At 41.7% G+C, this 22,387-nt stretch overlaps 1 protein-coding gene across 2 annotated transcripts in view; it reads left to right on the forward strand.

Annotated features, from left to right (window-relative positions):
• The window catches only part of EVA1C (eva-1 homolog C), a 41,091-nt gene that overhangs the window by 12,704 nt on the left and 6,000 nt on the right, over nt 1-22,387 (forward strand). For both annotated transcript variants that reach the window (XM_054387364.1, XM_054387354.1), the window contains exons 2-5: nt 2,515-2,711; nt 6,070-6,193; nt 9,239-9,391; nt 20,419-20,562. In XM_054387364.1, coding sequence (XP_054243339.1) covers nt 2,640-2,711; nt 6,070-6,193; nt 9,239-9,391; nt 20,419-20,562 — 493 coding nt within the window. In that variant the 5' untranslated portion in view covers nt 2,515-2,639. The remainder of the gene's footprint in view (nt 1-2,514; nt 2,712-6,069; nt 6,194-9,238; nt 9,392-20,418; nt 20,563-22,387) is intronic.

Genomic DNA, 22,387 nt, shown 5'->3' on the forward strand with positions numbered 1-22,387 from the left:
AAGATGCCAGGGAACTCATCCAAATCACAACATAGCTGATATTCTTTAGGGAATACTGGGCTGTTTTGTATACAGCACTCTTGGCTCCAAGAAATGTAAAACCTGAGGAATTGAAATGATTACAAATATCAGGCTAAATCTTTCAAGGTGTTGAGTGCCCATAACTCATGTTGGACTGAATGCTGTTTTACACTATGGCCCTTTATGCTACGATGGCAACGTCAAAGGCATTCAGCCTCTGGAAATGCCACTGGAGGCCCCTTTGCAGTATCAGACCGTAGCAAAGTCACTTGGGTGCAGTCGGGCGTTCAGCCCATTTTTCTGACAATACTCAGCACCTTTCAGGAGCAGGCTGACAGAGTGGCTCTGGCAGGAAAGCTCAGTTATTTGTGATCTCAGTGACACAGAAATGTAAGCGATGGCTTGAGACCTAGACTGCAAATACAGACCACGAATTTCTCTCTGATTTTAGTGCCGGTGCCCAGACTGAGTTCAATGAGGTGAGGAACTCACCTACATATTTGCTTCAGTGGAGGATGCATCTAGCTGACTCCTGTCCTCTCTTAGGCTCTAGATGAGAACAGTAAAGACAATAGTGGATCAGGCTTCTCTTTTCTCCAGACTTAGTAACCGATATGGGAACTGAATTTTCCTATGCAGTTGCACAGCTGGAGCCAGAAAAATGCCAGAAAACTGAAATACTTTATTTTCTTATCTTTTGTTTGGAATGCTTAAATTTCTATTTAAAATGTTTTTTAATTTGCTCATCTTTGGTAAAAGGTTTAAAAAGGCCCAAAAGTGTAAGCATGAGCCAACTATGTTTCGATATTTTCTTTGTGAAAACTGATTTTTGTTTTAATGATAAAAACCCCTTGCCATTCTAGTTCTGATTCACCCACCAAAATAAGAAAGTATGGTTTTGTTTGTTGTTTTGGTTTTTGTTGGTTTTGTTTGTTTGTTTTGTTGGGGTTTTTTGTTTGTTTGTTTGGGGTTTTTTTCCGCTCTTGTATTTTACAGTAATAATATTGCTGTCACTGTAGTAGGGTAACAAGCAAGACTTCTGAGGAGAAGATACTAGCTTTTGTTTTTGATGAAACCAATTATATGTTTGGAAAAGAGGCAAAGATAGGAGATGTATAATTGTTTGAAATTAAAAAGATACATGTGGAATCTTGGTCTCGGTTTTAAAAGTTCTATTAGTGTTTTCTGAAATCTCATTACTTGATATGGTGCATTTGGAGAATATTGTTTGGGGTTTTTGATGTGAATGTGGATGAACTTGGTGTCCTGGAAGTTGGGAATTTATTTTAGAGATTGTAATACATGTGTAAGAATAAGGAAACTATTCGAATAGTTTGGCTAATAGTGGAAGAATTAGAAAGTGGGTTTTATTTGATTGTAGTATACTGGATTGTTATAAAACTCATGGGGGAAAAAGTGGGTTTGGGTCTAATTTTGAGGTGTTTATGGATGAGGAAGGATGTTGCTTCATTTGTTTGACTGTATCTTTGTATGTCTTCTGCCTCTACTTTCACTTCACCCACAAACCTTTTCTGCTTAAAAGTAGATTTCATTCAAGTGTGTTAGAATGGTAGAGATAGCCAAGCTTCCTAAATATAGGTGAGAAAAGTCCCTGAATTAAATTATCCCTAATAGTGTCCCACCACAGTGGCTAATTTGTAATGGTCAAAGGTAGCACTTTGCATGTTTCCATTAAAGTATTCTGCAGAACAGAGAGAAGGCCACCAGGAGATTAGATTTATAAACATTTGTGGTGATAACAGAAATCTTGGCTAAAGAGACAATATATGATGAAATACAAATCAGAAACCCAACTGTCACTAGCTCTGCTGTTCATAGACTTATTAAAAGATGCAAACTGATGGTACAGGTGGATGACTTCATACAGATCCTACCTCTCCCTCTCCTGGTAACATTGATAAACTCTCTAGCAAATACAAAATTCTGTGTCTTAATTCTGGGCTCCTGTCCAGCATCTACAGTGCTCAGCACTTACATACCATCTTTCAGTGACACAGAGAGACACTTTCATTATCCCTTATGTGAAACACAACTGCCTAGGAGCCCAGAAGTGCAAAGCATCAGTGTAAGATGGGGTGTAAGGAACGGTTTAGGAGCTGGAATGCACGAGTCTAGCCTGTAAAACCAAGTAATAGCCCTTCCAATGTCTGCAAACTCCCTGGGGATATTAGCAGCCCTGCCTGGCAAGGGCTTGAGCCCACTTATTATCTGTGAAGTGACGTTTTTGATGTGGTGCCATTGCTAGTGTGTTGGCAGGGCTCTGACTTACTGCCACCTCACCTCTTGTTTTCTAGGCCTGAGAGTTACTAGCATGTAATGGCTGACCCATTGACAGAATCATGTGGTGAGGTGGCAGGCCACAAGTACAACCTTGACTGCAGTGCCCTTTCCAGAGACTGATTGTGATTTTCTTATTATCTAATGAGCTTGTCATTTCCTGTACCAGTTGTAACAGAGCTGAATATTTTCTAGGTTACCTAACCAAACTTCTGCAAAATCATACTGCCTATGCCTGCGATGGGGAACATCTGAGTCTGCACTGTCCTCGGCATTCAACAATAAGTGTTCAGTCAGCATTTTATGGGCAAGATTACCACATGTGCAGCACTCGGGAGCCTGAAAACAGGATGACAGAACCTATAAACTGTGTGGCACCCACCTCATTGCAGGTATTGCATTGTAGAGGTTCTTAATGCACAGAATCTCTGTGACAGTTTGCACGTGGAGGGCTGTGCTGTATGAAAATGGGAAGTGTTCACAACCTTGAATGAAATGACATTGTGTCTATATCTGTTTACCATCCAAAATATTACAGTTAAAAGGATTTGTCTGGCCAGCAGGATATTAGGATACATTTGTGAAAGCTTAATAGATTGCCTTCTATTCCTGTGAGCTTTGCTTTGGAAACTCCATTCTCAAAGTTTCCTACAATAAATTCCCTTTGAAACAAGGACTGATCCTGACTGAGCAGACCAGTCTTGATCCATCACACAGGCTCTTGTCCTCAGGAGAGGATTCAAACATTGGACAGAGCTGGGTTACCAATCCACTGAATGAGATGGCATTCTGGTTGGTGTTCCATGCCTATCTTTACTTGCTGGAAAGGCACTGTGACAGCTAAACAGCAGACCCTAAACACTTCTGCACATATCTGCATTTATGTGAATACATGGTTTGTGTCAGTAATATTCTATGTCTGTGTGCTGGGCCCAGTTAAGTATAGCCTAAAATGATTTATACTTCATAAATTATTGCTTTCTGCTGTGGAGACTTCTGTAACAAGGCTTAGAAGGTCTGACTTACACTGCTGTGAAAGGTTTGTTTCCCCATAGTGAAAAGGCCTAGTGTTAGGCCAAATTCAGTAAATCACTGCAAAAATGAGTAGTCTGTGGAATCTGCACTGTTCTGTCGGTGATGCTATTGTGAATGCTCTACAGAAGCCCTGATGAAGTTTGCAACATTTGTGCTTGCTGCTGACACATTGTTGCTTGATAACAGGAATGTCTGTTCCCATCTTGAAGTTTTTCCAGAGTGATTCAGTGGTAATACCCTCTCTCCAGAAACAGTATTAGGGCGTTTTACAAGTGTGGCTTGCCCATGATGTACTGCAACTTTTAAAGACATTCCAGACATGACCTATGGGCCATGTGAAAGTACATCTCTCCACCAAAAAGGGTAGGCCAGATACATCCTTGATGTCATTTTACTGACTACAGTAAAGTGACACCAACAGTTATTTTGGGCTTGTGAGTGCCTTTGTGAGGTCTCCAATTTTTTCTTCCCCCCCCCCCCCCCCCCCCTTTGAATATAATAAACACAGCATGGGATAACTGTTGTATAAACTATCATCATCATGCAGGCACTGTCACAGATCAAAGGCATTTTGGCGAGGCCATGAACATAAGGGATACAAATGCTCTGCGTCTCAGGGAATTCCGGTTCTGTCAAGCAGAAGAAGACACATCCTGTAAATCTAATTTCTTAGAAAAGAGCACCAGTGATTTCATCCCCTCCCCTTTGGAACTGCATCTGCAGTCTGTATAATTGGGCATGATGCTACCCTGCAGCCAGGAGGAAGCATAACAGGCATTTTTTTACAGTGACCCCCTATTAGAAGGATCACTGCAAAGTTATATTTGTCTCCAGATATTAGCAGTCCAGTGCTATCTCATTATCAATATCATTGTTTGCTTTTGTGGTTGTGTGGTTTTGTACAGCAACTTGATAGAAAATGTGACTGTTGCTTACATTAAGTAGGAGAAGATACGAACAGATGCACAGGAGATGATTCAGTTCAGGTGCAAACAGAAGGTGACTCAGTAGGGGACAGCTTTCTATTCTCTGGCCTGTTCCAGAGCCATCCCAATTAAGGAAGTTACTTGTTTGACTTGCAGCTCTGTAGTAGAAGAATTGACTGATAAAGTTAAGTCTTCTGTGCTTTTCCTTCCCTTTTAAAATCTTTAGAGTGCACTTAATGCTCAGAAAGTGTTGGATCCAAGTCCTCTGTTTCTACCAAGGGAAACAAAAAGGCAAGTGTGTTACAGGATCACTGCAATGCGCTGCCAATGTGTATCATTTCTGCTTAGGAGGGATGGCTTCCAGGGATGACAGGAAGCATTCACCCACTGCCAACTCTCAGCCTGGAAGCAAGAGTGCAGCTTGTGCTATCACAGTGGTATCTTGGTATGACTGAGACCCCTTCTGAGGACAATCAAGACAAATTTTCCCATAGATGTTACAAGAATCCCTGAAACTGTCAGAGAATGGTATCTCACATCACTTCTGTTAACAGTGAGATGATCCATAGACAACACCCTCCTTATTGGAGCCTGCTGTGATTTTAAACATCAAGAACCCTGAGCACAACACCACAGACTGTCCAAAAACAGTGTATAGAAAGCCCTCTCTTTGACGGTGAATAAGAATTTCATAAGTACACCTTTACATTTAAAGTGAGGAGGTTTTAGGTGCTTTGGCTTGTGGTGGTGTTAAAAACTGGCCTCAGGCTCATCTTGAGCAATGTCTTCATATTTTCTATAGCTACAGCTCTGAAAACGCTGATGGAGTGGGAACACCAGCGGGAATGCTAGAAGTACTCAGTTCTTCTGCAGAGCTTTGAGAGGGTCCATGTGACCCTTTGCATATAACAACTTCTGATGTTTGTATTATCCTCCTCTTGTCACTGCCAGTGAAGCAGCACAGTAAGAACCATGATATATTGCTGGGCAAAAAGATCTCAGGTAGTATGGCCTTAGAAAAGCATTTTTAAAGACAAGACAAAAAAACCCCAGACAATCAGGCTTAGGATAGGCAGTCATATCTGTGCTGTCAGACTAATTCTGAATTTTGTTCAAGTGGCAAGTCATATCTGATAATATGTATAACAGCAAGCAATAAGTGCCCCTTAAACAGTAGGTCCTGCATGTGGCTTAAAGCTGGGGTTGTGCTTAAGTGTCACTAAGCACACCAGGTCATTAGAATTCTTTCAAGTGAAGGTATTAGAGAGCATGATCAGGTCAACTTAGGGAAACTGAGATTAAATGGTTAAAAATGCATTTTTTGGAGTTACTGTGCTTCACCTGGACACTGCACTTGCATAAAATCTTATCAGGAGTGTGTGAATGCCCCAGACATGTCAGCAAGAGGCTGGGGGCTAAGCATATTCCCACTTGCTCTGGGCTCCACAGAGTCGCAGGCACCACTAAGGCTGTGGTGGCACACAGCAAGATCTGTCTGACTCTCTGTGGGCAGAGGGAAAGGTGACAAAAAGCAGCAAATTGTAATATCAGTTGATAACAACATCGATTGCCGTGGGCATCACTGTGGTCAATGCGTTCCCATAAACTTGGCCGTGACATGAAGTGCAGTAGAGATGTGGCCTAAATCCAGTGATACAGATGTTTCTTACATGTTTATAGCCAGAAAGTTGTGAAGGTATGATTCCTCTGTGCAGAAAAAGAAGTGTTCTCGTTGCTGTATAGCTTCATACCTTGTTTTCAAGCCTATCCTTTTTGCCCATTGTTCTAGAAAGTACTGGATGAATGCCAAAACCTGAGATCCTGCCAGCTCCTTGTCAATAGTCGGGTTTTTGGACCTGATCTGTGTCCAGGGACCACTAAATTCCTCCTTGTCTCCTTTAAATGCAAACCTAGTAAGTAATTCACATCAGGCAAATGTGTTTTTATATCTGTTTTGTTGTTTGTTTTGGTTAAAATGCCATTGCAGATGGCTTTGCATAAGTCCATGTGAAGTTTCGAGACTTAGATTAATAGCAAATTTGGGTTTTTCTGCTTTACCTCAGTTCTTCATTGTGTTTACAACTTAAGTGTGCTTGCTGCCAATTTTGTGGCCAGTGTAGATTGGCAGAGTCAGATGTTAGACATCAGACTTGAAAGGAAAAATGTTTGGGAAATTATTTTTAAAGAGATGGCAATGATAATGTCATATTAGAAAAATAGACCTGAACATCAAAACCAGATGCTTGGGCTAAGGATCCAAGTGATGAAGAAGATACCATAATAATGAATATGCAAAAAAAGCTTAAGGAGATGGGACCAAAGCTTTCAAAGATCCTCTATTACCACCTTCTGTTTACAGAATAATGGCTGGAGAACACAAACACCTGGCTAACTTTATTATAGAATTTCCTTATGGAGTCACTTGTATCCTATGCAGGTAACTGTTGATATGTAAAGGGAAAAATCCTGACTCAAAGAGGATGTGCTTTATATACATGAGAAAAATGTAAGAAAGATTAAGGCAATCAGCATGAGGTTTTATTTATTGATGCTTTCAAATGGCTTTCTTGTTGGTATCATATATGAGAAAAAGTCCTAGTAGCCCAGGGGCTCACCTTTTTTTGGCAGCCAATGCCCAGTGTGACTGAAATGAGTCTCAGAGAAAATAGCAGAATGATGATTTAGGGGTAGGTTCTCCAGCCAACTCAGAAATACCATCCCACAACTAAAGGAGAAAGCACAAAAGAGATTTTGTTTAATGGGAGCATTAAGATAGACATCATTGGTGGAATAGGAACAGAGGTGGCAAGAAAACTGAAGGGCCAGTTCATGCAGAGTATTGAAGATAGAGCAGAGATATGGGAATAGAGTAGGCAGATATTACCTTTGGCAAAGCACTGACATAAGAACTCCCAGGAAGATCTACTGGACCAATCATCAGTGGGAAAAAGAAGTCTGAAATTTGCAGTATTAATGATCTGTTTTATTATATTAGTAGTTTAAATTTAACTTCTTACATATTACAGTTACTGCATTATTAATAATAGATGGATTAGGATATCATAGCTGTGTCTGTGTCATTAGAAGAAATCTCTTTTTACTAATCAAAAGTGGATCAGGATCCTGTTTGTTACTTTTGTAAGTTGCTTAATATTTTTCCCTCAGGGAATAAGCTACTTTGAATATATAATATTCTCTATGATATGAATTTTACAAAAGCTGGCCAGAAGTGTATTTAACAGCAAATGTTAACTGCAGAATTGAGGAATAATACAGTTCTAGTGCAAATTACACGATTTCATGTGGTGGGAAATGTATACTTGTCAGTAAGATTTTAGCCTATATATCACTAGGCTTGGCTGTGGCAAGCATCCTTACTCAGTAAATCACTTGAATGTAATTTTAAGTGTATTTTACAGCCTCCTTACCTTCAAGTAGGCACATAAACAGTTCCCTAAATCTCTTCCTTTCTCATCTGCTTAGAAATATTGTTGGTGTATCTCTGCAGAGGTCTCTGTTGTATTCTTAAGTTTGTCTTATACCACTTGCAGGTTTGTTTCTGTTTTCTGTACTGCAGTCAGGGAGCACAGTCATACAGACAGAGAGCCCAGCTTTAGCCTGTCAGCCCTTGGGTCAGAGCCTCTGTTTTCTTGGCATGATTTTCATGGGTGTACAGCAGGGCAGATGCTTCTACAGAAGTAACAATCTGCAGCAGGTCAAGTATTTTTTAAAATCATTCTTTTTAGACTTAAACTCATAACTGCTGATGAGCTTGTATGGAAGAAAGTGGATTATTACCAAGAACACTGACCCTTTTGTTTTGTTTTGTTTTCATCTGTTCTATTCTAAATGAAACAATAATATTTTCTTCATTGAACAGATAGGAAGTTTTTCTCTCTCCAGTTCCTCTACCACAAACACCCACACTTTACTCACAGGGATACTACTCAGTAACAATAAGTTTTCCCTTTCCCTTTTCTCCTGCTCGGCTCAGGATACTCCTTTTCCTGTTTTCATATTTTGGAAGGACAAAAAAATGTAGCAGAATAAACTCTTCTGCCTGGCCTTATCTGCAGTAAAAATGTTTGCTATCATACCTAGACCAGGAAGACTTGGCGGTAAAATGCTGTGGGCAGAGCAGCTGCTTAGGCCAGCAAGAAACTTCCTTGCCCAGCAGCAGATTTTAACCAGTTCCCTAGGAGGGATAAACCACGATGTCTGGAAGATGATCTCCCTGCCTTTCCCACTTCTGTGCTGAGAGCTGACAGTGTGCCTTTGCCAGCCAAGAAAGGGAGGGGGTGTATTTTTCTCAGGCTCCTGATTCACATCTCTATGTCAGCAAAACTTTAAAATGAGCCTGTGCTGGCTAGTCACGCCCAGGGAAACCCACTGACCTCAGTGGAGCCATGCTAATATAGCTGAGGCACTGTCTGGCTCAGGACACGTCGCTCGTCCCCATGCCTTTGTGCCTGCCATTCTTCAGCCCTCGCTCAGCGTGCTAAGCGGTGGCACTGGGTGATGGCAGCCATCCTCATGATTGATGAGTGGTTGGAGGCTCTCAGCACTCGGGCCAGCGTCTGAAGTAGGCATAGAATACAACATTGTCCCAGGAAGTGACAAAAGGAAAGGATGAAACTTCTCCTACTGAGCAGTGGTGGAACGCAAGCCAGGAAATCAGGCAGGAAGGGGGAAAGCTGATCTGCTGGGAGAGGAGACTGGCAAAAATTAACATTTAAATTGCCTTCAAAAAGGAGCCAGAGGCTTTAGATAGTCGAGTGAGAGCAATTTAGTTGGAGGAAACACACTACTTTGCTATTGGCTTTGTCTCTAGTTGTGATAGTGCTGCATACCACTTGCTACAGAACTTACAGAAAAGCTAGTTCCTGTCTTGATGTTGTTTGCTATTATCAGTCCAGCTGAGTAAATTGCTACCATATTGTTGTTTGCTTCTGTTTTAGCTGAATACAAAACCAAATCAGCATGTGAAAACCAGGAACTGAAACTCCACTGTCAGGAGTCCAAATTCCTTATCATCTACTCTGCCACCTATGGCAGACGGGCACATGAGGAGAATGTCTGCGCAACAGAGGTGGAGCGCGTCCCCCCCTTTGGTATGTCGTCACACTCTTGATAGACCTCCTTCAAGCAGGTGCACGGGGGGGGAAACATAGGGAGAAAATTTCAAGTGCAAGAGCAACCGTGTTTTGAAAATGCCAGTGACTGAAGTATAAGAGAGATCGTTTCTGAAACTCAAACAAACTGCACAGCATACGGGAGAAACGTAGAGTAAGAAATGAAGAAAAGTAGTAAACTTTCATAGAGTTCATCAGTCCTTAGTTCTAGTTCTGTTGGCTGTCTGGTATTTAGGTGATGTATACTAAATATCAGCTGTTTGCCTCTGTTCTTCCCCCAACTTCTGACAATAATTAGCCAACCCGAGTGTCACGATGCCATGTCTTGCTGCTCCCTTCTCCTCTGATCTCTAGTTCTGCCAACTCTTCTTTGCCTTAAATGCAGACTGTAAGGATAGGGTCCATAGATCTATCACTGTTACATGAACAGATTCCAAGACAAAGGCAGTAGAAAATTAAATGTGCCTACGACTTCTCTTTGGCACCAAATCCAGCAGGCAGAAATGCCCTTTGTGTGCAGTACTTACCCTCCAAAGCAGGATGACTGCATGCAAAATGCTTCTTAGGGCTGCTCCCTGGCCTGTGCTAGATCCTCAGCTCTGACAGAGAGTTGTTGGAGAGGATGCTGTTGGCCCCAGCCTGATGGGTGCAGGGACAATACTGGTCATAGTGTGGCATTGCATTGCAGGGCCAGAAACATGCCCCTTCGTGTCTGATCTACTAGAACAGGTGCGTGTCAATATCTAATATTGATGTCATTATATTAGTAATTAATATATAAAAAATAGATTAACATTGCTCTAACATTAATATTACTTTGGTCAGACTGTGACCACTTTCAGCCACAGATGGTTCCCTTTTGAATAGGTAAAAGACTCCAAAACATCGTAAGTGCACAGACAACCAGTCATTGACTTCACTCTGTAGTCTCAGCTGGTCTATGATTAAAGACTTAAAATTCACTTTTTATCACTAAATACCTAAATTTGTGATGGTTGTGAGTGGTTGACACTGAAGGTGTGAAGGTAAATTTTCATGCCATGGAGAAGGACAGCACTAGACATGTGCTCTTCAAATCCCTTAATACCACACATGGAATAAGTTATATGGCTGGTGCCAACCCTGTGCAAAGACTGAGCTTTACTCTTAAGAAACGTGCTACAAGTGAAATCTACAAGAAACATCTGAGAACATCAAGGAGAGATTGATAATTAAGTCTTAAAAGGCACTTGTTTGCAAGCCAATGTTTCCATTTAGTTATATAGATATTATTAAAAATGTATTGGCTGTAAATTGTAATCTGTTCTTAGGCATGAATCTGTTTAAAATTGCTGGGACTGTGTTTCACATCAGCTGCCTTGTGTGGTCCTTCACACAGACTTCAGCTCTGCCTATCCAACCCAAGCCATTCTATGTTTCTATGATTCTGTCTGTTCTATGAAGGAAACATTTTAGTAGGTTTCTGACAGGCTTGTGCATTCTTCATGAGGCAAGGCACCACAGAGACAGCACAGTTGATCTAGAAGTCTGACATCAGACTAATTTCTTGCATTTACTTCACCTCTGAAAATTACCTCTAATGTCAGCACTTAGACTTCACAGATCAGAATACTGCAGGCCCTTCTTATTGGATAAAGTTTCCCTGTATAAATAAAGAAACAATTTGCACCACCATCAAGCTTTCTGCTGTAGCCACCTGAATATGAACACCTCTTGAACAACACCCTGTCTGTTGCTGGTTTTGTGTTCTATAAAGCAGTCTAAAACTGTGATGATAGGAGAGAGCACCTAGAAATTAGATCCTTATATATATTCCCCATTACTTAATGACAGTGCTTGGCCTCTTCCTGCATAGTTGCCAGTAACCCTCTGCACTGGGTATAGTTTTCAAAAACACCTATGTCATTTGGGAGTACACATTCCATTATCACAAAAGACTTAGTACTTAGGAGCCAAATCCTGAGCAGATCTGTTCATCTTGAGCTTAAATCTTTATGTAGTTATTTAAGCACATACAGATGTGAGTGGGTACATGATGAGACTTTTAAAATGTCTGTGTATGTTTCTTTCAAGGAAAGCAATGGTAATTTGAATGTCAACATGATTTTAATTAGTTGAGACAATTTAGAAAACTTCAGCTGCTCTTGATTCTTGAATCAGAGCCCATGCACTTGTGTATTCAAACACACATCCATTGCTACTTCTACCCATGTTTTTTGCATCTCAGCCTAAAGGCAGTGCTTGAGCCTTTCCATTTCTTTCACTGCATGAGAGGGATACTGCCATTTTTTTTAGTACTATGCAGCAAAGAAGTCATCTGTAAGTCCTAATGACAGGTATAGGAAGTCTCTCTCGAGCTCAGGAGTTTTGTATCTATCCATACTTGGCATGGTCCTGCTAGGAGTACTGAGTATTGAATTAATTAGATAGTTCTGTAGGTTTTTTGTGACCTCATGTCACATGTAATACAGCTGCTAAGTAATTAATGACAAACAGCAGCTTTGGACTGAGACAGATGCATGCTGAACTATTGCTTTCTGTAAACAGTCTGTCAAATCAGCTGGCAGATTTTTGGATCTTGTTTTCAAAGGGAACACAGGAAAACATAAAATGTCCTTAGCATAAAGGCTCTTCTCCATATGGGAAACAGACTATATAAACCTATCTCTGGTTTTGGTGATGTCTGTGTGGCTTTGAAGCACTTGTAGGACCCTGAGCCTCACCTCAACACTTCACATGACTGCCTCCTCTTGGACGTAGTTTACCAAGCCCGTTTAGTAATACAAATTGGCTGCCGTTTTCAATACAGAGAAGGAAGAAGAGCAATAGCATTGTGGTGTCATTCCTGCTAGATAAAGCCTTTACAGTAGAGTTGTCATCTAGTGTGGTTCAATCTCTCTTACCCTAGGCAATGGAACAGCTTTAGCACAAGACAAAGCCAGCTGAAAAGCCCACACATGATGGGTTCTGTTCTGATTCATATAAAGAGAAGATTTAAATCTGGGTAAAGATTTGAACTACTGGGTACAAGATACTCTCTAACATGTACCATTCCTGATAAAGCAGAAGCAGCAAGACTTAAGTCCCAAGACTGATATGTGGTATTAAATGTGTGATTTGCACCTTTCGTTTCAAAATATCTCCTGCTTTTGTTGAAAATTACCAGAAAAACCAACCAACCAACCACCAAACAGGCTGCACTTAGAACAACTCATCTTGCTCCATGGAATTTGGGAGAGAGGGAGGATTTGTCAAAGAATGTGAAATTTCCATATAAGACCACTGTAAGACATTTTCCCTGTATTTTCTCATTTTTTATCACTTTCACCATCAAACTGAAGCATGATATTTTTACATGTCTTTGGGCTTGCTTTCCACCTTGTCATCAAGGCCACTCATTCCTGTGAGTGGTCATCATTACCCACTTCAAAGACCAGTGCATAATATCTTGTCTCCAGGCATTTTAGGGTATTTTGCCTTCAGACGTTTATTCTGCAAAGTAAGCTCCTAGCACAAGTAGCAAAGTTCACTGAAGCACAGGGAATTATTTCCATTATAGGATCTCTGCATCTTTGCAGGAAAATAAAAACCTGCAAGCAGGGTCTTGCTTCTGCAGCTATATTCATAGGGCTGGCACTGTTAAGACTATGCAGAATTTACAGAAAGCAACTTCCTTGTTTTACTAAGGCTATTGAAAATCTCACAATAAAGCTAAAACTTCTTTCTGGGTGCAGTTTTGTAGCAGATGGTTCTACTTTAATTGTGTCCAGCACCAAAGCAGGAAACTGTATCAGTTTGTTCCTGTGAATTGTTGGCTTTTCAGACATGCTATCTCTTTTATATTTGTACTAACATGTGCATGAGGAAAGAAAGAGAAAATTTCAAAGTTGTGCCAGAACAGGTTACCATAGAGAATACAAGGAAGATTCAGGTCAACAAACACCTCTCAATAAATTGCTCTTGTTAATACATGAAAGTACTTGGAAAAAGGCTTGCTAGTGGGTCGCTTCTAGCTGCAACTTGCAAGCTAAAACAGTAAAATGTCCTTTCCATAAATTTTGCTTGGCCAGTGAGATGTGCATTCCCTCAAGTCCTTATGACCAGTAGAACCCTGATTTATGTATCTTCATGGCTATAAGGTAGAGTACTTTCCAACACAGTCCTCTCTTTTACCTGTTCCCACTTTGGGGAGGTTGAGAATTCAGGCATTTTCTTCATGCACTATGACATGACATAACCTGGGGCTGAGTTTTGTACTAATCCCCTAATCCCAGTGAAATGGCATTCAACTAAGAAGAAGGAATTTTAGCAAGGCAAGAGAGAGAGCTTTCCAAAATCCTGTAGCGTTCCTCCCAGCCCAAGAAGGCACCATGATTTGGTTATGTAACAGTATTTTGTGATATTGCGACTCTGTTTTTTCCTTTCTTTTTCTTTCTTTTTCTTTTTTTTTTCTTCCTGTGGACAATTCAGAGGATCTGCAGCTCTTATTCAATGAACAATAATTTAAAAGCTTTTGTTTTCTTTCTCTGAGAGATGTATACTCTTCCCAGTTTGAGCCAGTCCTTTGTATAAGTCTTTTCATAGCAAATGTAAATGAAGGTACAAATGGCTATAGACAGATCTGGAAATGCTGATACACTGAAATTACTAGGTTTGTGCTAGCTATAGACATCTAGGTGTCATAAAACACAAACTTTGTAAGCTGGATATTGAAGTACAGACACTTCAAGGATCATTTAGTTAACAGAAACATTGAGCCCAGTTCTCTGCTGGGAGAAGAAGCAACAGCTTGTGGCTCAGAACTGCTACAGAGAAGGTGACTTTTTAGACTGCAAGTATCACTGGTTGAAGGCTCTTCCATTCCTGAGCATCATTGGCTTAGCAAATATATCTACTAGCTAACTATGACTCTGATTTCAAACACAAGCCCTGTGGGCAGCTGTGCAAGTAGCAGCTCCTGAATCGAGGAAACCTGAGGCTTCAGAGGAGTTTAGTAACACAGCATAGGACCACCTCCAGGGATACTGCAAAAATGTAAATGTGCTCCAGCAGTGAAGGCAGAGGGGTGGTGTGAGAGAGGTAGATGCAAAGGCACTGTTCTGTAGCAGGACCAGGGCTCAGAGACGTGGGGTAGGTTCATATAACCCTTGCAGCTTCTGCCACTAGCATCTTGCCATTCTGAGTGTGGGCAACAACAGTCAACTGAGTTTTATGGGTGCAAAAGCATGGAGAAAATTGTTTGGTTTTGCTTCCACCACTAAAAACCTTTAAGTCATCTCTTATATGTGTGTACAGGCATTAGATAAGAAACTACCTCAAGGGTGATTGTAGCTAGGTGGGGGTTGTCTCTTCTCCCAAGCAACCAGCAACAGAACAAGAGAACACAGTCTCAAGCTGTGTAGGGGGAAGTTTAGGCTTGGTGTTAGAAAGAAGTTCTTCACAGAAAGAGTCATTGCCCACTGGAATGGGCTGCCCAGGGAGGTGGGGGGGTCAGTGTCCCTGGAGGTGTTTAAGAAAAGACTGGATGAGGCACTTAGTGCTGTGGTCTAGTTGATTAGTTAGGGTTAGGTGATTGGTTGGACTTGATGATCTTGGAGGTCTCTTCCAACCTGGTTGATTCTGTGAGAAGTTCTTTGTCCATGTCAACCTGGGCCAACTGGGAAAATTAGTAGGTGTTTTGAGCTCCACAAAGTTCCAGTAGGAGCCATTGCACCCCTTGATCCCAACAAATCTTGTGAAAACAAAACAAAACAAAACAAAAGCTCCCCAAAAATAAAAAGGTATTCAAAGCAGTGACAGGATGAGAAGTGGTTGTTTGAAGGGAAGAAGAAAGCAGCCACCATGTTGAGTCCAGTTAGCTTTCTGCTTAGAAGAACAAGGAAGATCACATTTGTCTGAACAGCTGCTTGAAGCACACTCAGATGCACATCGCTTCATCCATTAATGTTTTCTTTACTAGCAATTCAGGGGTTCTCTTGCATTTTTTTCTAGCTTAATCTATCTAACTGTTGAGAAGTACACTTGTCACTCAAGTTTAAAATAAGCCAGGGAACTCCTACCTGTGTACATGCAGACTCGAGGGGTGCCAAACAAGGAATGAATGTTTGAGCAGAGGGATCACAGTATCACAGGATGTTAGGGGTTGGAAGGGACCTCTGAACATCATCACGTCCAACCCCCCTGCCAGAGCAGGACCACAGAATCTAGCACAGGTGACATAGGAACACATCCAGACGGGTCTTCAAAGTCTCTATAGACAGAGACTCCACAACCCCTCTGGGGAGCCTGTTCCAGTGCTCTGTGACCCTCACAGTGAAGAAGTTCCTCCTCATGTTGAGATGGATCCTCCTGTGCTGCAGTTTATATCCATTACCCCTTGTCCTATCACGGGGTGCAATGGAGAAGATCCTGTCCCCTCCCTCTTGACCTCCAGCCCTCAGATATTTATAAACATTTATTAAATCCCCTCTCAGTCTTCTCCAGACTAAACAGCCCCAGGACTCTCAGTCTCTCCTCAGAGGGCACATGCTCCAGTCCTTTAATCATCCTGGTAGCTCTCTCTTGGACTCTCTCAAATAGATCCCTGTCCCTCCTGAACTAGGGAGCCCAAAACTAGGCACAGTATTCCAGGTGTGGCCTTACCAGGGCAGAGTAAAGGGGGAGGAGAACCTCCCTCAATCTGCTGGACACACTCCTAGGGATCTGGGTTCCTGCTGCCCCTAGTGAATATGGAGCTCCACTTGTCTCTTGCCTTCAGCTTTTGTGCTGGCAGACAGATCCCCCACTTTGTGTGTGCTCTTGCACTTGCAAGAACGAGAGATAGACCAGGCAGAACACTGGTGCAAAATACTTACAGACTGAATCCTGAACTCAGAGCTGCTTGTAAATAAAACCCAGCAAGGGGCTTGTCTCATGCAGGCTTACAAGGGTCTCACCACAGGCTCTGCAGTGAGAGGCTCACTTCGGGAAGCTTTGGTGCTGTATTCACTCTTAAGGAATGGCCTCTGCAGGCAGCAAGTAGTATTCTCAGTGTATCACACTGCCGTATTTACCAATGATACTTGGACCTGGAATATAAAGGTATCAGCAACACTTTTCATAGGTGCTGCTGATCCTATTGTACATTTTTGCTAGAATCAGCAGTTCAGATGGCCCTTTTCTGATGCATAGGCAGCACCCTGTGTGCCATGCTCTTGCATAAATTACCATATTGTTATGGTAACTTTCTTTAGGAGTCTGCGGACTTAGCTTATTCCAAACTCTGTAGTTCCCCCTTGTCAGTTTTTATCCCCAGAGCTGATATTTGAGCTCCACAAAGCACAAGCCATGCTGATTTGGTAGTGTGAAATCTTTGCTTTCAGCTGATTTTAAAAGCAAGCTCCTTATTCTTTTGCTGGTAGGCACAGCCCAGAAAGCATAATGCAGCATAAGCCAGCAGTTTGGGATGAAAGCAAGCAGCAGCTGAGCTCCAGTATTGGAGCAACATATTGTGGAGAAGTTTCTTTTTTTGGGTGCCCTGGTCCTTCACCAGCACATTACTTTTTATGTCACGCAGGTCTACGTATGAGACACATCCCCATCATGTCCTGTTTTGGACAGGGTGTGACAGGGTACTGCTGACAGAGCTTGGCACAAGATGCTTGGAATAGCTCTGACTGCTCCATCACCAGGAGGTCTTGTGTTGCAGGGTGGAAAGAATGGGAGGGAAACCTCCTCCTGTCTGAAACTGAGAGAAGCTTTAAGAAACCAAAAGACAAATTGCTTCTCATTAAAGCCTGCATGATTTATGGCATGTTATTTGCATGCCAAAACTTCCCTAAACAAAGCTAATTAGGGAGCTGAAAGAGCCTTTCCTCCAGAAACTACTCTCACTGTTGGATAGCTGCAGTCAGATCTGATCGTTTATTACTGCTTTAGGAAGCTCTTCTTGACACTCATATCTCCGTGCCGTCCACGTGGCTGTCTGCTTCAAAACATCCACCAACAGTCTTGGTGTGTAGCAGGCAGCTTTGGGAGAAGGGCATGAAGAATGGAGTCTTTTCCCAGCCACACACTGCTGCTTTTTCTGCCACCACCCTACTAGCATGTCAGGAACTTGCTTTTCAGAGGCAGGTTGTTTTAAATGTGTGGTACCAGTTTAGCAAGCCCCATAAACCTATGTGTAGCTCAGACATTACTGATATTTAGAATGTAGACACATTGCATATTTCCATTCAGTCCTGACTGGTGTTATCTTTGGGAGTGTGCCGTGAGACCATTCACTCATTCACTCAAAATGCAGCACCAAATCCTCTCCTCATTCAGACATTGCAGTAAGGTGTTTAACCAGAAGGAGGATAAGTTACTCCTAGCCTAAGCTCTGCCTTGCTGCAGCTGTATTGCTATTGAACCCCAAGCAACTTTAGTTGAAACTAGCTTCAGTGTCCCTTCAGCACATACTGATTCCTCTGACTTCAGCGCAGACATGGTTCTGTAATGTCTGCTCGTGGGAGATTGTACAGATGAAGCTGCAGATGTTAAAAAGTGGCCTTCAGAACCAGGTATACAAAATTCTTCTGAGCTGAACTCATTGCTTAGCTGGCATCACAGCTGCTGAGAGAGCTAGTGAGGAGATAGCAAAGGTGCACATGAACGAGAGAGAAAAAAAATAGAACTTTTTTTTTGAACAAATCACTAAAAGCCAAAATCTTATTAGGCCACAGGATGCTGTTAAATAGTTTTTATGTTATAGGTCTTTCCAGTTAACGTCTGTGGTGTCCTGCAAAAGCAAGCCAGCCTTCATTTGCATTTCCTCACCTGTGACACCAGGCAAGACTTGGGAAGTTCTCCAAAACAGGCCTGCCAAGAGCCTGCAGGCATATGATGACTGACTCCTCAGGTAGAGGAGCCAAATCCAACATGAATATAGATGATAAGGAGCTATTAACTCCCAAAGAAACATGAGCAAACATCTACCAAAGGCAAAATGAAACATGTACTCACTGTATCACTGAATGTGTAGAAAACCATCAGCACAACAGCTCTGGTTTTTAAGACACTGAGTAGCTCCCAGGGCAGGAAATTTTGTAGAAGAGCATGTCAGTTTGCAGATTTCTGTTGTGCTCCCAAGCCATTCATTTATGAATCATGTGATAATTCCCGCTGATATTCTTCAGTTGTTTTTGGTTTTGCCAAAATAAGCTACGTGGCTGCCTAAAATGTCCACCCACTCATCCAAAAATTGCCAGGGAGGGAAACTAAATCACTGAGTTACTTAATCAAGTCTACATAAAGTTAGGTCAGCTTTCCCTGTCTGCTCAGCAATCAGTTGGTACACAGAAGCACTAGAATTGTAAGCCTCTGAAAAGACAGAGGAAAAGATACCAATGCCCATGCCCAAAGGTAACCTGTGAACCTTTTGCCAAACTGATCAGCCCAGTATCTCCTGATGGCTCTGCTCAAGTACATGACTTATTTAGTGCTGGTGTCAGGGCATTAACTCTAAAAATCACAAATTTGTCCTATTTTCCCTTATTAAATGTCAGTCTTTGTCAAGAACTCTGGTCTCAAACCTCCTCTTTCTTTTCAAATAAGAGATTTGGGGAACCTTTTGAGTGTTTTTGCAAACACTGTTTCTCCTCCCTCTAGAGTCACAAATTAGCTTCAGCAATTGAAAGGTGACAAGGTGCCATCCTTGTCTGAGTTTTATTATAGGAAGGACTACTTTAATGCCCAGAGAAATATGTTTTCAGACCTTTGGGGTGTCCCTGCCTCTGAAGACTAGAGTGAGAAATACCTACCATCCACAGAAAGTCACAAAATGCATTAGGTAACACTGACTGGAAACAGACAGCTTCAGAAAAGTATTGCTTTCTCCAGACTTGTAATTTCCACATAGTTTCAGTTTCAAAACCAAAACTAAGTGAAGTTTTTGCTTTGTGGTTTGGAGTTTAGCATGTGTGGATACCGTTAATTTAATCCCATCTAAAGACATTCTCTCTTTTTATTTTTTTAAAGCAGAATTTTGTCTGACACATGCTTTCCCACTCAGATAATTTCAGCTTCAGTGAAAATCTTGCTAATCAAGTTTCATTCTTATACAAATTGTAATGGAAAGCATTAAGTCTTGAATAAGGAAATTCCAGCTCTGAGTGCAGATGTTAGCAAGGCAGATTTTCACACATGATGCATGCCTCTTGCCCCGTCCACAGAGAGACGTTCAGCAATCTGGGTTTCCTTTGTGCAAAGTCAGGGAAGTTTAGGCTGCTTTGAAAATGATGTAGGTTACCTCTTGTAGTTAGGGTATGAGGGCAGAGCAGAGTAGATGCTGTTGAGGTTGCTTTAGGCATGCAAACTTGGCTTGTGGTGGCATTTTATGAGAACAGCCTGGAATTTGGCACGGGTGAAGCCAAATATTTCCCTGGTTAAATATTGAGCCCATTTTGACCTCTTCACCATGGCAGAATGGCTCCTACCAGCGACAGACATAATAAAGCAAAAACTACCTTTAATACACCAAACTTCACTATAGCCCAAGCTGTCACAACACACAAAAATTGGTCTTGCCTGACTTGAACTGAAATTAGGCATCCAGTCAAATCATCCCAATAATTCAGGGACCAAGAGAAAGACCTGCAAACAGCATTGCATCTCCCTTTATTTGCACAGTTATTTTGAGATGGAATAGATGGAGAACTATTTGGATGTGCTTTTTTTTCCCCAAGTCATCATGGAGGGAACACAGAGGTGCTACAGTGGACACCTCATTGGGAACTTGATGTGAATCTTACTGTACCTTACTATGCACCTGGAAGTCAGCGTGAGGTAGTTAGCTTGCTGCAGGTTCACATGTTGATTGCAGCTGACTTCCTTGCATTGACAGATCTTAATAGTTAATTCTGAAATCCTGCTTAGGCAAAGATATGCCTGAAATCAACAGCAGATTTGTCTCTCCAGTCATGCAAGTGGCAGCTATCATTTCTAATCGCACCAGTGTTGTATATTTATTGTATGCATTTTTCTTTCAGACTGCTTGTCATACACGGCGCTAGAGGTCTTATCAAAAAGGTGTTCTGGGAAACAGAGATGCAAAGTCATTGTCTCTAGCCAGGATTTTGGAAGTCCATGCCTGCCTGGAGTGACCAAACACCTGAACGTCAGCTATGCATGCGGTAAGAGCCAGGGCATGATCATTTTAAAGTTCCCATTCTGCTTACAAAGTAACACAATGTCAGAAGGTGCACACATATGGAGACACACACGTGCACCCATGGGCTTCCTAAATCTCCCCTTCCTTTTAACATAGGAAGTTTGTGACATAGCCATACAGGAACAACCAAAATACATGAGCAATCCCATGGGCAGAACTGCACCAAATGTAAACTCAGACATTAAGCTAGTTTTTTTCTTTTCCCCTCTAAAAATGCAATTAAGTGTTTAAATATTTTGAGAAATGTTTAAATATTTTGAGAAATACTATCAAAATAAGAGTCTGTTCTACAGAATTCACCTGCAACAGAACTAGGAAACATAGCCTGGCATTGCCTGCCATCAGTACAGGTAAAGCAGTCCAGCATAATTGAAGCACTGTGTACAAGCCCAGTCCTGAAACCTGATTCACATGAGCACACCTACAGCCTTCAGCCTTGCAGAGGGATTTCCTTTCTCATGGGCAAAGTCTCACTGTATGTAAAGGTTGGAGGTTATACATCCCTTGCAGAGCTGAAGTCTAATTCAGCTCATTCCTCAGACAAGAGGGAACAGTTTTCCATGTCCTTTACCATAGACTAGTATCATCAGAGGAAAGCAGAATTTCCTACGATTCCTCTTCTCTAAAGCAAAGGCTGTGGGAGACCAAAGTGTGGTATCAATAAAGGTGAGAGAAAAGTGGTTGCAGAACTTCTGTTCTGTCTTACTTCTATTGCACATTTTTAGGAATGGCTGCACATTTCTTAAGCCTTGAACAGATTTCCTCAGGCTTTCTGGCTAGCTCTGGGGTTGAAGCATGAGGGTCAGAGGTGATTGTCTCTCACACACACCTCAGCTCCAGCCAGAGGATGCATAATTTTTTTTTTTCACCAGGTTACTGATCTTACTGTGCACTGGTTGGAAAGCTGCCGGCTCTGCTCCTTTCTGACTCTTTCTGCTCTTTAGGGAGTCACAGCAGTAGCTCTACAGGGATGTATCAAAGAGTCCTTTTGCTGACTCTCTAGTGAGTAGTGGTTAGAGGGCACAGGTTATCTGAACGTGCTTTTGGAAACAGCAGCGCAGGATCGGTTACTAAGTCACTGTGTAGCTGAAGATCAGAGGAAAACAAACCCTTGATGCTTCCTTACCAGCATGAGATATTTTCTTTTTTCAGCTTTCTCATGAGTTAGTTGCGAGGTGAGAGGCATTGCAGTAATTCAGCTTTATATTGTTGAATAGAACTGCAGATCTGCCTTTGCACTAGTGTGTCATATTATCATGCAGCTGCCTTTGTGCTGTAGTAAATTTTTGAATGAGTTAAAGGAATTATCTTTAATTTTAGTAAGGATAGCTATAACAGAATATTCTTTCACATATATCTGTGTACTAGAAAACCAGCATAAGTTTGTTTGCAGTGAAGTTATGCATTCTGTTATTTACTGAAGTGGTTTTGCAAAAACATGTGGGTAGTAAATAGTGTTCTTGTGTGTTGCTGGCACATTTTGAAGACTTTTTTCTTCTGCCAGATTCTACTCAGCTGTGCAGTCTGAAGCATTAGCCAATGATTTGCAGGTCTAATTATTTTACAGATCATCCAGTGAACATGGGAAGAGCTTGTCCATATCTCAGAATGAGATTTCACATTCTTTCTCCTCTAGAAGATTCCTGATAACCTAATGCTTTCCAAGATGAGGTAAACAGGCCTTCCTCTGAAATTGCAGGAGCAACAGAACACAGCAGAGCAGACCACAATCTCTGAGGGCTGTGCCACACTTGAAAGTATTTCCATCATGATCAGGAATGTGAAAA

This window comes from Indicator indicator, chromosome 1 (genome assembly GCF_027791375.1).
Source record: "Indicator indicator isolate 239-I01 chromosome 1, UM_Iind_1.1, whole genome shotgun sequence".
Taxonomy (NCBI): domain Eukaryota; kingdom Metazoa; phylum Chordata; class Aves; order Piciformes; family Indicatoridae; genus Indicator; species Indicator indicator.